This window comes from Myxocyprinus asiaticus, chromosome 19 (genome assembly GCF_019703515.2).
Source record: "Myxocyprinus asiaticus isolate MX2 ecotype Aquarium Trade chromosome 19, UBuf_Myxa_2, whole genome shotgun sequence".
In the NCBI taxonomy this organism is placed as follows: Eukaryota; Metazoa; Chordata; class Actinopteri; order Cypriniformes; family Catostomidae; genus Myxocyprinus; species Myxocyprinus asiaticus.
Window position 1 is genome coordinate 10,603,241 of NC_059362.1, and position 17,189 is coordinate 10,620,429.

Consider the following 17,189-nt stretch of genomic DNA (forward strand, 5'->3'; position numbering starts at 1 on the left):
CGCGCTCGTGAGTCTATGGGCGTATTCACAATTGCATACTATCCATACTACTCTCACTGTTTTTGCCAAACACAGATGTAACAGAAACAGTCAAAGTAGCATGGTAGTAAGGCATTTAGCACACGGTCTATATGCTCCATGGAGGGCGCCACAGCAAGTTATCGGAACGCACAGGGCGCATTTTGTTCTACGAAGATTGGACACATGCTGAAATTGGCTCGGCAGATCGGCGCCCCAGAAGCGCCTAATGGGTTGACCGGCCCTGCACTCAACTCTTACAAAACTTGAGCGTTCACGGGAAATTTGCGCAAATTCGCCACTGATTATTGTCACGTGCAAATGAGCCTTTTGGCAAGATGTCCTTTGTTGCCAAAGGTTTGCTGCAGGTTCCTCACTACTGGTGAAGAGCTGCAAACTTCTGGCAAACATTCCTGTGGCACTCCATACTTAACTTTAGCTTGATCTGACAATTCCTCATTTACGTAGACAAAGTGGTGGCAGTTGGATAAATTGGCAGGCGTTCCAGAGCTTGCTACACTAGGGGGAAGGCCCAGCCGCAACCCTGGACCCAGCAATCTCCATGGCTCCGGTCACCCTTATGAAAATGGACACGCAGGATGAAACGGAGGTGTTCCTTGAATTGTTTGAGCGGGTGGTGGAGGTCTGGAAATGGCCGAAGTCACAGTGGGCGGCCTGCCTCCTGCCACTGTTGTTCAGGGAAGCCCAAGTCGCAGCTCAACACCTGCCTGCAGCGAATCTCCTGGTGTATGATGACTTCAAGAAAGCCATCATGCATTGGGTTGGCTGCAGCCCTGAGCAAAGACAGCACTTCCTGAAAGCACTTTCTAAAAGAAATCCTCACTGATCAAGGCACTACTTTCATGAAACGTACACTACGCGAGCTATAGGAATTATTGGGTTTTAAATTGATTTGCACCAGTGTTTACCACCCACAAACAGATGGGTTGGTGGAACAATTTAATAAAACCCTGAAAAATATGATTCGTAAGTTCGTGCACGAGGACGTTAGGAATTGGGATAAGTGGCTCGAACCCCTATTATTTGCAGTTCGAGTGGTTCCGCAAGCCTCCACAGGGTTTTCCCCGTTCGAGCTACTGTATGGGTGTCGACCGCGCAGCGTGCTCAACGTCATGTGGGAAGCTTGGGAGGAGGGACCTTCGAATAGTAAAAACAAAATGAAGTATGTTCTTGATCTTAGAGCAAAACTCCACACTTTGGGTCAGCTAACACAGGACAATTTGCTCCTAGCACAAGAACGCCAAAGCCGGCTGTATGATAGGGGAGCTCGGCTATGGGAATTTGCACCAGGAGACAAAGTGCTTGTATTACTCCCAACCTCGAGCTCCAAATTACTCACCAAGTGGAAAGGGCCCTTTGAGGTCACACGACGAGTAGGAGATCTCGATTATGAGGTAAATGAGCAGATAGAGGTGACGCACATCAAATATACCATCTCAACCTCCTGAAATTATGGAGGGAGGAGGTCCTTTATGCAGGTAAAAGCTGTACTTTGTGGTGGGCTGCTTTTAAAGACACCTGACTTCTCTCTCCCTGTCATTTTACAGATGGAGGGGGAGGAACGGCCAGTGCTGTACATTAGTCAGAGGCTCTCTTTGAGAGAGACTAAGTACAGCACCGTGGAGAAGGAATGTTTAGCCATTAAGAGGGCACTCACTAAAGTTTGAGAGAATTCGTTTAGCCTCTGCAATTGTTTTGTCTCAAGATTCACACCAGTAATGGTGTTTTCTATTCCATTCTGTGATTTTATGAGCACAATTAGACCAACAGCATGAGCTCATATAGCATGAGCCACGTTCATGAAAGCTACTTAAATGTCCTAGTTTAACTAGTACACATTAAGGTGTAATCCTGGCTTAATCTAAGCCCTGTCTGTGAAAACGGGCCTACAATTGTTTAATATTTAATTTCATGTTTCTAGGTTCATTCAATTGACAATCCAGCTTCTGGGTCCTGACAATTAGTATTTATTTGGAATAATGTACATAAGAAATAATGTACAGTTTAAAATTATATTAGTAGGATAGGTTATCACACCAAGGACAGAGCTGTAATGTGTGTGCAGGGATTGGTGTATTACTGTTTGAAAATGAATGGGTATAGCAGTGGAGGAGGCAGTTTCTTGCCATGTGTCTTCACAATCAAATGTTTATGACAAATGCAACAAAACATTTACCACTGCAGCTCTATCAGAATACAGTGTGTCCTCATTATACTCATCATCCTAATGTCGGAGACTAGCATCTAGGAAATAACATGAATAGCAGTATATAGCCAGTTAGAAGTTCATGAGGATCAGGTCACTGAAAGCGGGCACAGATGTTCCTCACAGATGGGCCTGGCGGAGGTCCAGTCTGTTGCTGCTGTAACTGATGGCGCAGCTGCTGGGAGTAAGGGTCTTCCAGTGACTTTACTGATACAGTGGTTTTTGGTCCCGTCTTCCATTCAATCCCACTGGTGTCTACAAGTGAAGCCTCCACAGAGACAATGTGGGTGCCCAGGATGGAGAAGTTCAGAAGGAATTGTGTGCTGAAGTAATCATTATGAGGCTCCACCTTCTGTTCAATCTCATTCGTCTTGGAATCAAGAGGAATCTAGAATCATGCAGAAGTGAAAACATGAGTTTAACACTTGTGTAATTTACATATAGAAACATTGAAGTTCAAGGAACTTCTAGTACAAACATTAACAAGTCTTTAGTTTATTATAAACAGAGGCTTTTTAACGTTTGTACTGAATGAAGTGCCTCGAATTATCATTTTCCCCACATAGTTTATTCCATGTAAAATCAACCACATTTCAGAAACTTCCCTGGCTGAAATTTTTGATTTTGTCAAAACTTTTTCTGAAGAAAGATAAACAAATGATGATCATAAGAGCCAAAAACTAAATGCCATGGATCAGTATTTACTGACTACTTCATTATTTTGTAGCAGGAGGGGGGCGGGGCAATTTTTGCCCATGATTTTGGAGCAATACTACAAGTAAAAAAAGAAATAATTACCTTATGAAAGGTGGCATCTCATTGTTTTATTTTTACATAGAGATAGGTAAGTCCATTAATAAAATCAATTGATTTTAGCACCCCTTTTTTCATTTTAAGCCAATGGTGTGAATCCAAAAATGGGAAAAAAAAATTTTTGTGTTGTTTTTCCAAAGCTGGATTGCCTATAACTCCAGAAACATAAATGTTTATCTTCAAATCCTTTAGAATCTGATTCTGAACAAACTTTCCTTGTTGCATGTTCATTTTTAAGACCCTTTGTGGTTAAATCCCAGAGATACTGGGGCTCTCAATGTGGCTCCATCTGAAAATTGTTACATCGGACTCTTCCTTCTGTACTAGCACCTATACTACTCCAGCCACCTTGAAAACATGGCAGTACAACACTGCAGATGTTGTTGAACTTTGTATGACAAATTGCTTGCCATGTTCCTAATTTGTAAATCGATTTGGATAAAAGCGTCTACTTAACGACTAAATGTAAATTTAAATTTTACCCATTTGCAATGGTCGAAAACCAAATGTAGGTCACATGGTATTTCTTGTCCAACAAAACAAAGGTCTGAAAAACAGATAGGGCCAAAGGGGTCAAAATAGATACATAAAGTAAACTTGGTTTTGAACAAAAATCTAAAAGGACATTAAGATATCTTTAGTGCCTTTAGAGTTAAGTGCACATAACTCCAAAAGCATTTCTTTTTTTTTTTCTTGTGGTTTTTCATTTTTGTACACTCACCATTGGCATATAACGCAACAACAGAAATACACCTACACTGCGTGCACAATTACTAGGCAAGTGAGTATTCTGATCTTGTCATTATTTCCGTGCAAAGTTTCCAAATCCAAACCATATAAACATGAATGATTATTGGATTCAATCATTTTCAGGTGATATATATTTGTGTAATGAGGGAGGGTGTGGTGAAAGTGACTAACACCTTATATCAAGGTATGCATAATTATTAGGCAGCTTCATTACCTCAGGTAAAATGGGCCAAAAAAGAGATTTAACTTGCACTGAAAAGTAAACATTTTTAAATGCCTTTCAGACGGATGCAACACTCTTGAATTAGCGAAACTACTGATGCATGACCACCGGACAATCAAACGTTTTGTTGCGAATAGTCAACTGGGGCGCAAAAAATGCATGGAGAAGAAAAGCCGCAAATTATTTGCAAAAGACTTAAGAATTAAACATGAAGCTACCAGGAACCCATTATCCTCCAATGCTACTATATTCCAGAACTGCAACCTACCTGGAGTGTCCAGAAGTACAAGGTGTCAAGTGCTCAGAGACATGGCCAAGGTCAAGAAGACTGAAACACGACCACCACTGAATAAGATTCACAATTTAAAGCGTCAAGATTGGGCAAAGAAATTCTTGAAGACAGCTTTTTCAAAGGTTTTATGGACAGATGAAATGAGAGTGACTCTTGATGGACCAGATGGATGGGCCCGTGGCTGGACCACTAATGGACACAGAGAACCACTTCGAGTCAGGTGCCAGCAAGGTGGAGGAGGGGTACTGGTATGGGCTGTTATCATTAAGGATGAGGTAGTTCGACCTTTTTGAGTTGAAGATGGACTGAAACTCAACTCTCAAACCTACTGCCAGTTTCTGGAAAGTACTTCAAGCAGTGGTACAGGAAGAATTCCTCAGCATTCAAGAAGGCCACGATCTTTACGCAGGACAATGCTCCATCACATGCATCCAAGTACTCCACTGCTTGGCTAGCCAGTAAGGGCCTCAAAGATGCCCAAATAATGACTTGGCCCCATTCCTCACCTGACTTAAATCCTATTGAGAACTTGTGGGTCCTTCTCAAACGTGAGATTTACAGTGAGGGAAGACAATACCCCTATTTGAACAGCATTTGGGAGGCTGTGGTTGCTGCTTCAGCGAAAGTTGATCGTGAACAGATCAAGAAACTGGCAGACTCCATGGATGGAAGGCTCGTGGCAATTATTGAAAAGAAGGGTGGCTGTATTGGTCACTGAATATTTTTTAAAGGCCAAAAATGTTATTTAATTGTCATTTTGTGTTACTTATTTGTTGCACTTACTCTAAAATTAAGAATAAACAATTGAGTTGGGAGAAATTATTTTTGTAATTTAGTTGCCTAATATTTGTGCACACTAATAGTTGCCTAATAATTGTGCACACTTATATATTCCCCTGAGAAAGACAAAACTCACTTTTCAATAACATTTTGGATTGACAGAGCATTGTGGTTGTTCAACAATAAAATGAATCCTGAGGAATACAATTTGCCTAATAATTGTGTACGCAGTGTAGTAGAAAAAATAAATGACGCTGCCACCTTTCTAAGGTTATTTTTGACCAGTAGTTTTGCTCCAAAATAAGTAAAAACTGCAATTTTGCTGATCCTCAAACAAAGCCACTGTATGACTTCAGAAGACTTATATAAAGTGCAAGTCTTGTGGACTACTTTTATGGTGTTCTCCAACCACGGAGAACATTGACCAGGACATTGTCCAGAAACTCTCTTTTTGCATTTCACAGAAGAAAGTCAAATGGGTTGGGAATGATATGAGGGCAGTATATGATAAAATAATTTTCATTTCTGGCTGAACTATCCTTTAAGCCCTTTGGATTTTCCATAAGTGATTCAAACAAACAAAACATGGATGCACCGATCGGCAACTATCGTGCCTAGATTCAGGGCTGATCTTTTTTTTAATTTCAGAACGCACAAAATTACACAATTTTGGTGGTTTGGAGGAGGAACGTTCACACCGAGTCACCATGCGCTACATGGACGAGTTGCACCTTCTCTGTGTTTACATCAGTGTCTCCCGCTGAACGTGTTTACATGCACGCCTTCACGAGAATGTCGACGGGGAGAATACAGTGGAGGATGCCGTGACTGGCCTCCCCTTGAGAGTTTGGGGCCCCCCTGCTGCCGCGGGCCCCGTCGTAAGCCCGTGCATTAATACGGCCCTGATCCCAGTGCTATTTTGTGAGAACCCTGATTGAAATATTTGTCGCAACACCATTAATAACAGCAATAACAGTTAAATCTTAATAATTAGTGATTTGTGTTACAACTAAATGCCAAATACAGTAAAATCATAGATACTAACGATTTCTCACTAATGGATATACAGTGGAAAGAAAAAGTATGTGAACCCTTTGGAATTAGCTGGTTTTCTACATTAATTGGTTATAAAATATCATCTCATCTTCATCAAAGTCACAAGTATAGACAAACACAATGTGCTTAAGCTAACAACACAATTATAATCTTTCATGTCTTTATTGAACACATCCCATTAAACATTCACAGTGTTGTGGAAAAAGTAAGTGAATCCTTGGATTTAATCCTCCTTTGGCAGCAGTAACCTCAACCAATTGTTTCCAGTAGCTGCGAATTAGACCTGCACAATGTTCAGAAGGAATTTTGGACCATTCTTCCTTACAGAATTGCTTCAGCTCAGCTCATGTTGTAAAAGGTGCCCTTTTTATGCCATACAAAGTGCTGCATATTCTTCCCAAACAATTCAACATTAGTTTCATCAGTCCACAAAACATTTTCCCAGTAGCATTGTGGAGTGTCAAGGTGGACATTAGGCGTATTTTGTTGGAAAGCAGTGTCTTTCTTCGTAGTGTCCTGCCATGGACACCATACCTGTTTAATGGTTTCCGTATAGTAGACTCATGAACAGAGATGTTAACCAGTTTCAGTGATTCCCTCAAGTCTTTAGCTGTCACTCTAGGGTTCTTTTTTTAATGTATATTTTTACCTCATTAGGCATTTTGCGGTGTGCCCTTTGAGTCTGTGAAGGTGGGGGCATGGTTGAGCGCCGATTTGTGAATGGAGAGTGAGACCGGGAGATGAGAGCGGTAAGGAGTTACACCTGTGTGCAATTTTACTAACAGCTGTTCTGTGTTGCAGTGAGAGGCGACAGAGAGATAAAGGGGAGCTGAGAGCCACAGGGGAGAGAGGGTTGGCACGCATTGGCTGTGTGTGTGTTTTTTGTTTATGTGGACATTTCTTGTGACACTGAAAAGTGCTTTAAAAATAAAAGACGAGAGAAGGTGGAAATTCGTTGGCTCCCGCTTCGTCATTTCTGGAGAGTGACAAGAACCTGTTACAGTCATCTTGGCTGGATAGCCACTTCTAGGGAGAGTAGCCACAGTACTAAATCATCTCCATTTATAGACAATTTGTTTAACTGTGGACAGATGAATATCTAAGCTGTTTTAGATAACTTTGCAACCCTTTCCAGCTTTATGCAAAGCAACAATTTTTGATCGTAGTTCTTCTGAGATCTCTTTTTGTCAGGCATGGTCCACATCAGTAGATGCTTCTTGTGAACAGCAAACTCAAAATGTTTGAGTGCTTTTTATAAGTCAAAGTAACTCTAACCCACACCTCTAATCTCGTTTCATTAATTGGATGCCAGGTTTGCCAACTCCTGAATCTAAGGCTATGTTCAGACTGCAGGCAAATCGGGGTTTTTTTTTTCTGTCCGCACTATTAATTGCAAGTGATCAAATCAGATTTGCGTGTTCAGATATAACCAACCTATCTGCATGGGTTGCTTTGGTAACGGTGTAGGCGTACCCACGTGACGATGCTTTCAAAACAGATGCAGGGAAAATGGAGGTGCATCATCTCGCTCTCCAAATAAGTGTCCTGTCCAGCCGGCCGTGACTGCATGACGGAACATCACAATATTCACCAATCTCCTCCGTCGCTGAGTTTTTCTTGTGTGACAGAGGAGACTGGTAAATATTGTGACATTCCGTGCTGCAGTCACGGCCGGCTTATGAATACTTCCGGCATTTCCATCACCGATTTTTGACGTCATCGTTGTGTGTCATTTAAGAGTGACGCAAAAGACCATTTGAAATCCGATTTGAGCAGCCAGAGCGTCCGGACTGAGACGCATCTGAAAAAATCAGATTTAAATTGCATTTGAAACCACCTCCCGATGTGGTTTGAATCAGATTCGGAAAAATCTGATTTCATGTTGTTTTTTGCTGTCCAGACTATCAAAACTCATCTGGATATGCCAAAAATCTGATTTTTAGTGGCAGTCTGAACATAGCCTAATTACCTTTTGTTGACATCATTAGCCTAGGGGTTCACATACTTTTTCTAATCTACACTGTGAACGTTTGAATGATGTATTCAATATGTACGAGAGCAATACAGTAATTTGTGTGTTATTAGTTAAAACAGACTGTGTTTGTTCGTTTTTTGTAACTTAAATGAAGATCAAAACAAATTTTAGACAAATGTATTCATAAATGTAGGTAATTCCAAAGGGTTCAAATACTTTCTCAATACTGTATCTTTATTGTTTCAGAACGCATCTCTGCTGTGTTTGATGCTCTCATGGTGTTTACTGGTTGCCAGTTTGTCTGGTAGTGACAAAAGAACAATTAAAACAACTGTTTTCACAATGAATACAAACTTTAAATTTGCTTAAAAAAATCTTTAAAAATAGTAATTTTACAGTAACTGCAGCATATAACTTGTAAAAGTGTGGCAAGGGGCAGTTTTAAAAATAAATCTCAGTGATCGGAATCGGCTGATCACACTTAAAATATCGGTGATCGGTATCGGCTTTAAATGTCTTGATCGGTGCACCACTAGAACAAAATAAGTACTTGTCTCTTGGACTGTTGGTTGAACTCACCTTAAAATCGGATCCTGATTTTGTCTGTAAAGTTGAACTCGCTTTAAGGCAGACAGCATGAATCTTCCGGAACAATCCTGGAGTGGAGCCATGCTGCACCACTCCCTCCACCTTTAAAGTCAACTGCTGGTTGTTCTGTACTGGAATTGGCTCATTTGGTGAACGTGGTGATGGGGAGAGAGCAAGCTAGAACAAAAATATCATAACATTTTGAAAATGCATAGAGATATACGCTAGTTTTCATTTACGTTAGAAATTCTTGCAAAGCCATGCATAGTATGCTGATATATAGTAACAGATGACTTACTTTAATACTGGTGGACTGGAGCTTTTGGAAAAAATATCTCTGGAATGATAGTGGCACCTTCAAAAGTGCTATGACTGCATCACAGAGACAGCCAGTGTGCTTAAAAAAAAAAGAAAAAGGGAAATTTAAATCAATTTATACATTCATGTGAATGCAAAAAATAAATAAAATAAAAATAAAAATCCAGCAATGCTTTCCAGAGAATCCAAACATATTGCAGAACAGTAAAGAAATGATAATTAAATTACCAGATAAGAGACAGGAGGATGCTTCCTGCTTAAGTTTTCCACTTCCTCCAGGACGTGACTGAACACATCCAGCATTCTCAGCTCATACTCGCTCTTTGCAAGAACTGATCCATGTGTGCCAAACTCCTGGAAACTGTGTGGCAATGATATGTGAAGTCCATTATCTATCATACAAACATATGCCGGTCTGAACATTTCTGTTAGACCTTGATCAGTGAACACCAGCAACTGTTTATAAAGTTTAAAAATAAATTTGACACCTAAGGCTAGAATAATCTACAAAACTAAGTTTGAAACTAGTCTACACATTAATTACTTAAAAATGCGATAAGAATAATTAACAATAAAATACTTAAAGGGATAGTTCACCCAAAAATGAAAATTCTCTCATCATTTACTTTGTCTGCTAAACACAAAGATTTTTAGAAGAAAATCTCAGCTCTGTAGGTCCATACAACGCAAGTGAATGGTGGCGAGAACTTTGAAGGTCCAAATAGTACAAAAGCAGCATAAAAGTAATCCAAAAGACTCCAGTAGTTAAATCTATATCTTTAGAAGTGATATGATAGGTGTGGGTGAGAAACAGATCAATATTTAAGTCCTTTTTTACTATAAATTCTCCTCCCTGCCCAGTAGGTGGCAATATGCACAAAGAATGCAAATCACCAAAAACAAAAGAATTTGAAAGTGAAAGTGGAGATTTATAGTGAAAAAGGGCATAAATATTGATCTGTTTCTCACACACACTTAAGGCCCAAAATATTTCCACAGAAGTAAAAAAAAAAAAAAAAATTAAAATAAAATAAAAACCGCATGATTCATTTTTGGAAAATGTCTCTACACAAACTATTGTACAGATTTAGATAAATTTGCACCAGCTCGCTAATAACTCTGCACGCTGGTGTGTTCATGTTGTGGAGGTCCAGGGCACACCTACCGATGACATGGACCAATGGCAGTAAGATGTTAAGCAGCTGGTTAGAAATTTTCCTAAAAGTTCACCCAGGTGAGCTGTAACGAACAACCAAAACGAACGCAAAATCATCTTCTATTTAGCCAGATTTTGTTCTAAACGATGTCACACCTGTTCGTTCTTCAATTTTGTATGAAGTATATCAGGGCCTTTATCATATCACTTCTGAAGACATGGATTTAACCACTAAAGTCATATGGATTACTTTTATGCTGCCTTTATATGCATTTTGGTCCTTCAAAGGACTGGCCACCATACACTTGTATGGACCTACAAAGCTGAGATATTCTTTTAAAAATCTTCGATTGTGTTCAGCAGAAGAAATAAAGTCATGAGGGTGAATAAATGACAAAATTGTATTTTTTGGGTGAACTATCCCTTTAAGTAATATCAAATGTTCAAGCTAGTTTCATGGCTGTAAGTGAGAGTGGCAACAGTAAAGAGTTCCTTTACTCTTACCTGGCAGTGTGCGGATCAAGTATTAAAGCCTCAATGACATAAGATACGAGCAAGCAGCTTTGCTGTTGTCTGACAATGTCATAAGGAAAGTACTTTGCAGATTTCTTGTAATATTTAGTCTATATTAAGTTTGTCGAAGCAATAGGTAAAGAAACTTGTTATGTCTGAAACAGAGTGAAATGTATATTACTGAAAAGATAGAATGGGGCAAAGAGACGGTAAAAAAAGGAAACAACTTCTGAGAAGAACATGTTCATTCAAGGTGATGAGCTTGTCTTCACAGAACAGTAATTAGGGAATAGGTCACTATTTTCATTAAATATCTCAAGATTGAATACAGACAAACATGGACATGTTGTCATAAGCTGTCATACACCTGCCTTCCTCCAAGTAAAAAAAAAAAAAAAAAAAAAAAAAAAGGATACAATTCAACATTACGGAGGGTGGCGTAGTCGGCATCAAACGAAGCCTGATATAGGTCAGCATAGCGAGCTGCCAGACTTCTAAATTCATCCATGGATACTTTCATCTGTGCAAATCCAAAAAAACATACACTGCACATGTCATCTTTATCAACACTTCCTTGAAATAAACTTGGGAAATTAATTTGAAAAACAACAAACACTGATGCTAAGCAGAAACATTAAAAAAAAAGATGCATTGTGTGTTTGTGCACCTGCGTTGAAATGCGTCCGCAGCGCTGCAGGTCGCTCCCTGAGGACAGAGCAATAGTGGCAGCGATGGCAGGAGGTGGGCTGGTCTTCAGACTGTTGCAGGTGCAGATGAGCTGAGACAGGGCCTGAAGAGTGTCTATACGCAGCTTCACAAACTCGCATTGAAACGTCAAAGGACTCAGTGGCGTACTGGCTGCCTGAAAGCGGAATATGATTATTGTCAGTCACAGATTTAACACCGAAAGGGTTTTGTGCTTTAAGAAAATAACCAAAACAGAGAAATGGACAAATGTAAACAAGCTTTTATTTTCTGAAATCTGCTTTAAGGCGCGGTCACATTTACCTTTGCATGAACAATTTTATGGGAGAAGGCAGAGTGAGGTTAAAAACAAACTCGCTGCTAAAATGATACCATTGTCCATTGTGAATATTCAGTGTAGCTGTGCATGAAGCACCGCCACACACAGACGTCACTCTCAAACCAAACGACTTCCTATTGGTCAAAGCAATCCACAAGGGAAAATTCTTCATCACAGGAAGTACATCACAACAAATTCTCAACTGCGTGGATTCCTACGGAGCTGACTGTTTATCGCCTGCAGAATTTTGCCGTGCGAAGGTAAATGTGACTGCGCCTTTAAAGCTGAAGTGTGTCATTTCTGTGCCATTAGCCTTTCAAATAGCCTTCTGAATACGCTCCCCATCTGCTGTTGATCTAGCAGAGATATAGACTCACCCCCAACTCACGCCATTGACTGAGTCAATGTTGTTGTGTCGGGCTGAACGGGTTTCTCAAAACAAACAGAGGAAATTTAAAGCATCACAGAGACACTGACCTCGTTTACTTGGACACCAGAAATCCATTTATTGTGAGAAAGCTGCTTATGACTTGAAATCATCATATGCATTTACTTGCACTGTGTTATCGGCTTCCTATTTACTCTTGTATACATGGGGCTTAGACAATAAGCAGCTTTCTCCATAGCAATGTAATTTCCACACTTGTGTAAATAACAAACATGGCAGACAAGGAAGACTTCGCTATTTCATCCTCTGTTGCTTTGCTTTATTCCCAGATATTCCAGAGTTGTTGCTATGTTTGTTTTCTTTAACTTTCCACTGTGGCCTGCAGCGGAATTGCGCTGCAATAGTGGGGTTTCCCTCTTATGCAAAACTCTGGGATTCCCCCAGTGTACTTCAGTGCATATGTGGATGTGAGGGACAGCAGTCAATATTTTAAATTGGTGTGTGTAAAAGGGTATTTTTTAACGTATATGTGCTATTCCCTTTTCCCACTGTACTCCCAGAAACGTTGAATTCTTTCCACGGTGTTGACTTGTTGATATGATGTATGGCTCCATCCTATGACGTTAGTTATCCAGTCTGTTCCACAAACATGCATACTTTTTTTTGTTAATAAGTGTTAGAGCCCAAACATACTTACACAAGTATGTGAATGCAGACGCATCTTGAAACGCAAGCTCGATTTCACGCGTTGCTGCGTTTTGAAATGTGTCAGAGCGCAATTCAAGTGTGCATTGCTTTCTCAGCATTGCCGCAAGGGGAGCCAGGGTTCCCACTCTTTTCAAGGCACAATTTTCCAGGACATTTCCAGGACATTTTATGCGCCAACGTGTATTTAAGCAAAATCACATGCCTCCATTCTTTTATTTTGGTGTTTTGTGGATTTTTTTTTTTTTTTTTGTAGTAGTTTCTCACCTCCAGATAAGCAGTTTGCTCCATGGCCCAGAGTGATTATTAATCCCTGTAAAGCTGTGATATAATTAAATAAATATATAGTCTGTATGCGCTGCACACTTCAGAGTGCACTCTGTCTCTGTCATCTCACACACAAGATGATCATGATTAGATGTTTTCAGTGTATGAGCGGACAGCTCTACACATTCATTTTTGAAGCGCGCATCACTTGCAGATTATTTATTCAATTAAATCAGAGACTTTTTTTGTTTAATTATCACACTAGGACATATCACAATTATAATTTGATTAATTGTACATTCAAACATTCATTTTCATCTAAACGTGTCATATTCCATGACATTCTGCATTTTATTACTAATGCCAATTTTATGACTAGTTCTGTTTTCCGCATACTACATGTGGTAACTGTGGTACAAGCTGACTCCGATTGCTGAATTGTTGAAAATTAATTCACATCCCAAGGTATTAAGGCCAAATCACCACGTTACCAACCCAGTGTGAATTAATATATACAAAAAAAAAAAAAAAAACAATTCAGTGGTACGGACTGTCATCGTTGTCTAAAGTTTATAACCTCACAGGGATGCAAACTCATGAGGGTTAAAAAAGTTGAGACAATCACTGATCCACGAACATATTTTCCGGTATTATCTTTTTTTAAGAATAAAGTTAAAAGCACCAACTTCAGCTATTTGAATGATTGAAGTATAGCAACTTACCTGCACAATTGTGAAAAATTAGCAGCAATAAAGGGTATTTTGGTGTGGCTTGTTTCTGTTTCACAAATTTGCTCAGTTTCGTTAATTAATTTGTTTAGTGACCACTTCTGGAGATGCCACTAGGTGGTGACAAATGAGTGTCTTATGTGCAATGAGTGAGTCACTGAATCATTTTGAGATCTTCACAACTAAAATCTGCTAAGAGACTTTATAGTATTTAAGCATTATAAGTAAAAAGCAGATCTATAATTTCCGTTCATTTTGTGAACTGGCGAGCATGACTTTTCATCCAAAAAAAAGACAACAATAATAGTCTAATAATAATAATAATGAGTTCCAATAACATCCTTACCTTCTCTTTTATTTATTTGTATTTTTATTTTCTCCCCTTTTCTCGCCAATTTGGAATGTCCAATTCCCAATGCACTCTAAGTCCTTGTGGTGGCGTAGTGACTCGCCTCAATCCAGGTGGCGGAGGACGAATCTCAGTTGCCTCCACGTCTGAGACAGTCAATCCGCGCATCTTATCACGTGGCTTGTTCAGTGAGTTACCGCGGAGTTACATTACTCCGTGGCTCCACGCAGAATCCTGAGCGAGAACCACATTATAGCGACCACAAGGAGGTTACCCCATGTGACTCTACCCTCCCTAGCAACCAGGCCAATTTGGTTGCTTAGGAGACCTGGCTGGAGTACTCCACTCAGCACGCCCTGGATTCGAACTCACGACTCCAGGGGTGGTAGTCAGCGTCTTTACTCGCTGAGCTACCCAGGCCCCTTTCAATAATGTGCTTTCGTCATTGTAAAGTGCATTTCACATGAGTTGAGGCATCAACGCTCCACTTTGCCCTCAACATGACAAGTGCTGCAGAAAGCGTCACGGAGGGGCGAATAAAGTTGTGCACAATAAACATTGAAAACATTTATTTGGAAGAGAAAAGGCAATTGCTTTGATTGCAGAAAATAAAAAGAGGACTCATTTATGTTAACGTCTTAGCGGGTTTTTTTTCTTGGTGAATGTAATTACAGTAGTATCTAGATACTCGGAAACGATAAGGTAATAATTACAATAAATTGAGACATTCAATATCTCTTCATAAATTTGGACAGTTTTAAAATATTTCTTGTAGCTTTGTACTCTCAAAGACATAATTTGTGTGAGGCAAAAACGTGTGTGAAAAACACTTTGGTGAAGTTGGAGCCGAGGTTGCGCTAACGCGTCACTTCATCGACTTCAACGAATTTGGCGGCGCAGACGCGAGTCATTTGAAAAGCTCCTCAACATGTATAAACTGTCACTTTTACACATTTATAGCTCTTCTGCCCTTCTCTCTGTGATGAACAAGGCAGGCTCACATGCCGATGCTGGAGTGAATAAATAACATGCCCCTCTCATTCAATCGGTACATGTACCAGATCATTCAGTTTGTTTATGAATGAGAAGTTTCACGAATGGGCTTTCCCAATCAGTGGGCGTTTTCAAACCATTGAGATTCTCTACTTTCATTGGATAGTTTAGAAACACCCATCCAGGTTTAAAAAAGCCCACAGATTTGAAACCACCCATTACTGTTCTGCAGAGACCTATACTTGTCTCACAGCGTACGCGCTGCTGTAGCCAAGCACGCGATTGGCTGTAGCTGTAACCAATCAAGCGATCTGCCTTGGTTGGACCGCGACTGCCCAAGCACACGACTGGCTGCTGCTGTAATCAATCACGAAGTGTAAACACCCTTAACCGTTAATGTTGTTTCACAGTACACAGCCGCCGGCAGTTTGTGTATTTGACTCCAATTCCAAGTCCATATTGTTACCATGTTTTTGTACATGTAACGAAAACCTTGCTAGCAACACAGTCAAATCATTTAATATACTAAATATTTTCCATGACAAATAATTATTTTCCAGGACATTTAGGTATTTTTCTAATTTTCCATGACTTCTCCATGACTGGAAAACTGCATTGCAAAATTACAAGTTTTCCAGGACGTGTGGGAACTCTGGGAGCTATAGTGAGATTAGTCCAAACTGTCCACTTCTATAGTGAGTTTTCTCTTTAAAGTCAACTACTGTCTTGCTGAGCAAGAAAGTTAAAGTCAATATATTTATAAAAACTTACCTGAATAATGACACATCCAGTTTAAATTAGCACAGATGTTTGAAGGTAACTCTTTCACCTCCTTGAGTATTGAGGTTTTTTGCTGCCATTGTAACACAAGAACACATGTTAAGCATGTTCAACTGGACCACACATTGGCAATGTGGTGTCCAAGCGACTGCATCTATGTTCTCATACTTTCATATAGTTTGTTACGGCCTTTAATCCGCTTTCCTGCAAAAAACGTATACTTAGTCATAAACGTATTCACTAAATCCAGCTCAACAGAGCGCTAAATACAATAAAACAGTGCTGCACCACGAGTATTTAAACTTAGTTCTGGTCATTCTTTTTGCACAAACACTCTTTTTGATAACAATTAGGCTTTTTATATGCCTTGTTCACAAAACTCAGCACTATTTGCCTGTTGCAATGAAACTTGAGTTATTATCGTTCACTGAAAGCCGGTGATAAACAGACTTTTATTTAAAAGAGTTGTTTGTTTACATTTTTACTGATCATAGCAGTCGTATTTCATTGAATGAGGATTAAATAATGGAGAAGAGTGTTATAACCTGGAATATATTTTGACATGATGTGTAATAGAGTGCACTTTCAACATTTTAAAGAGCTGACTCAGGAACCTGGATCACAGTGTTGGATTGATGCTGAACAGTCCCAGCAAAGCATGCCAGATCACTGTAATCTGCACACAGACGCGGCCTCCAAGATAGGTTTTCGAGTTGTGCAAATTGTGTTGACACAAATTTTGTGGGTGTGTTTGCGCAGTTTCCTGATTTGCAAAATTCGATTAGTGAATTGTGGCACAAAGCGAGTGCAAATGAATGATGCCATCAGCGGCCACGATTCTTTCTTAGTGAATTCTCCCCTTAGTTTTTGCAAGGTGGAAAAACTGTAAATGTCTGCTAAAAGACACCACCCAGGGATCTGACCGAACAAAATGCATCAAATTCTGACCGTGAGAGACGCAATTCCCTTCTGGTAGGATTTGAGGGATTCAGAGATGGCACTCATGGCTGCACTGTAGTCTCCGTCTGTCAGGCCGCTGAGGCACTGCTCCGCCTGAGAAAACTCCATCAGACTGTTCAGCCAGAAGTAGAAGTGCTCTGAGGCAACACGGGTACGAAGGCTCTGGTACAACTCCCTGGAAAAGCCATGGCAGCCCTGTGGACAAATCCCAAATTGCAGAGCATTGGAAAGGGGTTGTTGTGCCAATTCCATCAGCTACTAGACTCTCTTGATGAATCTAATGAAA

General features: G+C 40.0%; 1 protein-coding gene across 1 annotated transcript in view; it reads right to left on the minus strand.

Moving 5' to 3' along the window:
* Window positions 1–1,990: 1,990 nt before the first annotated feature.
* ints7 (integrator complex subunit 7) overlaps window positions 1,991–17,189 on the minus strand; it is a 37,644-nt gene continuing 22,445 nt past the window's right edge. The window contains exons 13-20 of the mRNA XM_051645508.1: window positions 16,892–17,098; window positions 11,377–11,571; window positions 11,126–11,229; window positions 10,701–10,769; window positions 9,269–9,401; window positions 9,021–9,119; window positions 8,714–8,899; window positions 1,991–2,633 (exon numbers count right to left, since the gene is read on the minus strand). Of these exons, the coding sequence (XP_051501468.1) occupies window positions 2,340–2,633; window positions 8,714–8,899; window positions 9,021–9,119; window positions 9,269–9,401; window positions 10,701–10,769; window positions 11,126–11,229; window positions 11,377–11,571; window positions 16,892–17,098 (1,287 nt within the window). The 3' untranslated portion in view covers window positions 1,991–2,339. The remainder of the gene's footprint in view (window positions 2,634–8,713; window positions 8,900–9,020; window positions 9,120–9,268; window positions 9,402–10,700; window positions 10,770–11,125; window positions 11,230–11,376; window positions 11,572–16,891; window positions 17,099–17,189) is intronic.